At 70.7% G+C, this 4,478-nt stretch overlaps 1 protein-coding gene across 1 annotated transcript; it reads right to left on the bottom strand.

Moving 5' to 3' along the window:
* Positions 1-6: 6 nt before the first annotated feature.
* On the bottom strand, positions 7-3,884 carry LOC113961913 (potassium voltage-gated channel subfamily H member 2-like; the record flags this gene model as incomplete). The annotated part of the gene is made up of 6 exons (XM_027672618.1): positions 7-1,078; positions 1,637-1,799; positions 2,260-2,437; positions 2,822-3,067; positions 3,175-3,274; positions 3,641-3,884. Coding segments are annotated over 6 exons (1,093 nt in total), but the record flags the coding sequence as incomplete, so codon positions are not given.
* Positions 3,885-4,478: the final 594 nt, after the last annotated feature.

The following is a 4,478-nucleotide window of genomic DNA, read 5'->3' as shown; positions in this document are numbered from 1 at the left end:
GGGGGGGCACATGGCAGGGACACACACACACACACATGAATGGGGGGTGACACACGTGTCCCGGCACGGCGGGACCCCCGACACACACGTGACGTCCTGGGGACAGGACACGGGGACACGCCTGTGCACACCCCCCCCGCCAGCCCGGGAGGGTCCCGGGGGGCTCTGGAAGGAGGAGCAGGAAGAGCAGCAGAGTCCGGGGCAGGGGGACCCCGGGGGAGGCTGGATTGGGGGGGTCCCCGCGGTGCGAGCCCCCCCTGCCAGCACTGGGGGGAGTGTCCGTGGGGGGCAGCGGCCGGAGCCCCCCGGCAGGGCAGGGCCCAGGGGTGGGGGCTCCGGGGGTCCCTTGGCTCCAGAAGTCCCATGTCCCCACGGCTCCGGGGGTCCCAGCTCCCGGGATAGGGGAGTTCCATGTCCCAGGGTGTGGGGGTCCCACATTCCAGGGTCGGGGGTCTCAGGGCTCTGGATGTCCCACGTCCTGGGCGTTGGGGGTCCCACATGCTGGGGTCAGGGGTCCTGTGGCTCCATGGATCCCACATGCCAGGGTCCGGGACTTCCAGGGGTCCCAGGTCCCAGGGTGTGGGGGTCTGAGGACTGTGGAGGTCCCACGTTCCAGGGCCAGGGGTCCCAGGGCTCCAGGGTTCCGGGGGTCCCACGTTCCAGGGTCAGGGATCCTGTGACTCCAGGGGTCCCAGGCCATGGTGTCCAGGGGTGCCGGCTCTGGGGGTCCCACATTCCGGAATCTGGGGGTCCCGTGGCTCCGGGGGTCCCACGTCCTGGGCTTTGGGGGTCTCATGTGCCGGGGCCCGAGGACTCCAGGGGTCCCAGGTCCTGGGGTCCGAGGGCTCCGGGGGTGCCACTCTCCGGGGTCGGGGGTCCCGTGGCTCCGGGGTCCCGCCGTGCCCCGGCGCTCCCATTAGCTGCCGGGGTCGGAGCAATGTCTCTGGAGCGGGGGGGTCCCCGGGGGGGTCCCCGCGGGGGGGGGCAGCGCCCCGGGCAGCGAACGGCGCCGCGGGGGGGGCGGCTCCAGCAGCAGCACCACGTCGGGGGGGTCCGGGGCACGCGGGGGGTGCGGGACCTGCCGGAACCGGGGAGGAGGAGAGTCGGGGGGGGGATCGATCGGGGGACCCACACCCGGCACCGGGAACTCGGGATATCCCCCCCCCCACCCAGCACCGGGACCCCCAGTGGGTGACCCCAACTCACGGAAGGGTTGGAGAACATGGTGATGGGCACGGGAGGGGGTCTGCCCCAAATCTGGGGGACTTGGGGTGGGGTCCCCACTCGGCACCAGGGATTTAGGGCGTCCCCCCAACCCAGCACAGGGCCCACCCGCAGCAGTGGGGAACGGAGTGGTGGGGCACGGGAGGGGGTACCCCCAAATCTGTGGGGGCTCAGGGGTGACCCCAACCCACAGAGGGGCTGGGTAACAGGGTGATGGTCCCCAAAATGGGGTACACCCCAAACCTGGGGGCTCGGGTGTGACCCCAACCCACAGTGGACTGCAAGAGAAGGTGATGCCCCCAAACCAGGTGCACCCCAAACCTGGGGGGCTCAGGTGTGACCCCAACCCACAGAGACCGTGACAGTGGGATGCCCCCCAAAGCAGGTGCCCCCCAAGGCCGGGGTCCCTCACCTGAGCGAGCGGCCGGAGGGGGGTGATGGGCAGGGGGGGCTGCAGCGGCCCCGGGGGGGGCTGGTGGGGGGAGGTCACGGTGCTGTAGGCGGGGGGCACCAACACCTGGCGCTGCAGCAGGTGCACGATGGACGAGATGTCCGTGCTCAGCCTGGATTCCAGCCTGGAATGGCCATGGGGGAGCGTGGCCAGGCCGGGATGAGACGTGGGACCCCCAACCCCATCCCTCCCCAAGCCCCCCAGGATCCCCAGACCTGCCCAGCACCTGCCCCTGCACCCCTGGAGGGGGGGCACCCTCCACTCCACCAGGTGGTTTAGGCACCTCAGGATGGGGTGGGGATCCCCCATTCCCCCCCTCCTCACTCAGGGCTCTACAGACCCCCCAAAACTCCAGCACCCCCAACCCCATCCCTCCTCCAGCCCCCCTGGACCCGCAGCACCTCCCCCTGCACCCCTGTACCCCCTCAAGGTGTGTCAGAGGGCTCAGGTTGGAGTGGGGGTCCCTCATCCCTCCCCTCGCACTCAGGGTTCCCCAGACCCCTTTGGGGACGGTCGGGGGACTCCCATGGGGTCTCACTGCCCTAAAACCCCCCTCGGGTCACACCTGAACCCCCCAAAATTACCTGTTGAGCTGTTTTTGGAGCAGATCCAAGCGGGATTCCAGGTCGGAGCGCTGGCGGCGGGTCAAGGACGGGGTGGGATTTGGGGGGGCCCCGTGGGAACAACGGGGGAGCTCCTGGTACTGGCGGGCCCGGGTGTCACCCCAAAAACTGAAGATGTTGGAGACCCCCGAGAAGGCGCCTGGAAAAGGTGTGTGGGGGGTGGGTTTGGGGGGTGAATGGGGTGGGACGCTTAAGGGGGACTGGGAGAAGGATGGGGAGAGGGTGCTGGGGCTTTTAGGGGGGGCTGTAGAGCCTTAAACAGGGAGAGGAGGATTGCCTCCCTCTCTGCACCCTGAGCCCCCCCATGCCCTCCTGAGGGGGTGCAGGGGCAGGTGCTGGGGGAGGGCGGGTTTGGGATTTTGGGGAGTGTCTGTAGAACCCCGAGTGAGGAGGGGAGGAACGCGGGACCCCCCACCCGCTGGATGGGATGGGGGCGCCGGGGTTTGTGTGGAGTCTGCAGGACCCCGAGCAGGGAGGGGAGGAAGGGGGGACCCTCCACCCCACCCCGAGCCCCCCGACGCACCTGAGAGGGGGTTGCACATGTCGCTGCCCTCGCGCTCCTCGGGCTCGGGGGGGGCCGGGGGGGCACTGCGGAAGGGGGACAGCGCGGTGGCCCCCGGGGGGGGCGCGGGGGGCTCCTCCTCATCGCTGGAGCCGCAGCTGGAGGGGCTGGGGGGGTCCCACTCGGCCGGGCCTCGGGGGGCGCCGGGGGCCTGACCCCCCCCATTGCCCTCCCGCAGCGCCCGGGGCTTCTCGGGGCTGGGGGCGTCTGCGGGGGACAGGCGGGGTCAGGGCCGGGGTCCCGGTGACCCTGGGGTCACCCCTGGGGTCACCCCCGGGGTCCCGGCGCCCGCCCGGCCCCCCCGACCCCCCCACCTTTCTCGGGGCGCCGGCGGAAGGACAGTTTGCGGCGCCGGAGCCGGGAGAAGCCGCCGTCCAGCTCGTCACTGCCCGGGGAGCCGGGGATCATGTTGGTCTGCGGGGACAACGGGGCACAGTCGGGGGGCTGCGAGACCCCCCCGCTTTGTCAGGAGCCCCCCAGCTTGCTCAGGACCCCCCAGGGGTTGCTCGGAGTCCTCAGGCTTGCTCAGGACCCCCAGATCACTGGAGATCCCCCACATTGCTCAGCCCCCTCCAACTTGCTCAGGACCCCCTCCCCCCACTTGCTCAGGACCTCCTGGTTTGCTCAGGACCCCCACCACCTTTCTTGCAGCCCCCCCTCTTTGTTCAGGACCCCCCAACTTTCTCAGGAACCCCCAGTTTACTCGGACACTCCAGCCGGCTCAGGACCCCATAACTTGCTCAGGACCCCCCCGCCTGCCCCCCCCGGGTCCCCCCTCACGTCGCGCAGGTTGAAGGTGATCTCGAGGGTGCCCCAGAAGCGGTCGGAGAACTCGGGGTACATGTCGAGCACCTCGAGCAGGTCCTCGCGCAGGATCTTGTGCAGGTCGCAGTAGGTCAGTGCCCGCACGTCCGCCCGAGACTTCCCCGGGCGCGCGTGGAGGTGCAGCGGCTCCCCGAACGTGTCGTTCTTACCTGGGGGCGGGGGGAGATCCCGGGAAGTCACGGGGGGGGGTTCCGCGGGGCTGGGGGGGTCCCGGGGGCTCTGGGGTGCTCGGACTGTCCCAGCCGCACACGTGGCTCCCCAAAGGGGTTTGTGCCTGACGGGGCACCCCGGGAAAGGGGGAGGTCTCTGGGGGGTCCCGAGAAGGGCGGGGGTGACTCTGGGGTCCCCGAGAAGGGGGGGTCACTGGAGGAGCACCTAGTGGGTGCTGGGGGGGCATCCCAGGGGCTCAGGGGTGCAGCAGGTCCCGGCACTGCCCCGGCTGTGCAGGTGCAGCAGCTCCCAGAGCTGTTGGTCTTACCTGGGGGGGGGGCAGGAGGGGCGCTGGGGGGGCCCCCGAGAGGGGGGACACCCTGGGAGGTGGAGGGTCACCCCAGGACAGTGGGGGTTCACCAGGACAAGCAGGGTCAACATGGGTTGCCCCCAGCACTGTGGGTCACCCGGGGGGCACTGGGGTTGTGTCCAGCACTGGGGGGTCACTGGGGCTGTACCCCGGGCTGGGGGGACCCCAGGAGGTGAGGGGTTATCTCAGAGGTACTGGGGGGTCCCCAGGAGGCGGGAGGTCACCCTGGGGTGCCTCCAGCACAGGGGGTCCCTGGGAGCCTAGGTGTCACCA

This window comes from Neopelma chrysocephalum, unplaced genomic scaffold (assembly GCF_003984885.1).
Source record: "Neopelma chrysocephalum unplaced genomic scaffold, ASM398488v2 Primary Assembly neopelma1_97470, whole genome shotgun sequence".
Lineage (NCBI taxonomy): Eukaryota > Metazoa > Chordata > Aves > Passeriformes > Pipridae > Neopelma > Neopelma chrysocephalum.
This window is presented reverse-complemented; position numbering and strand designations above follow the sequence as displayed.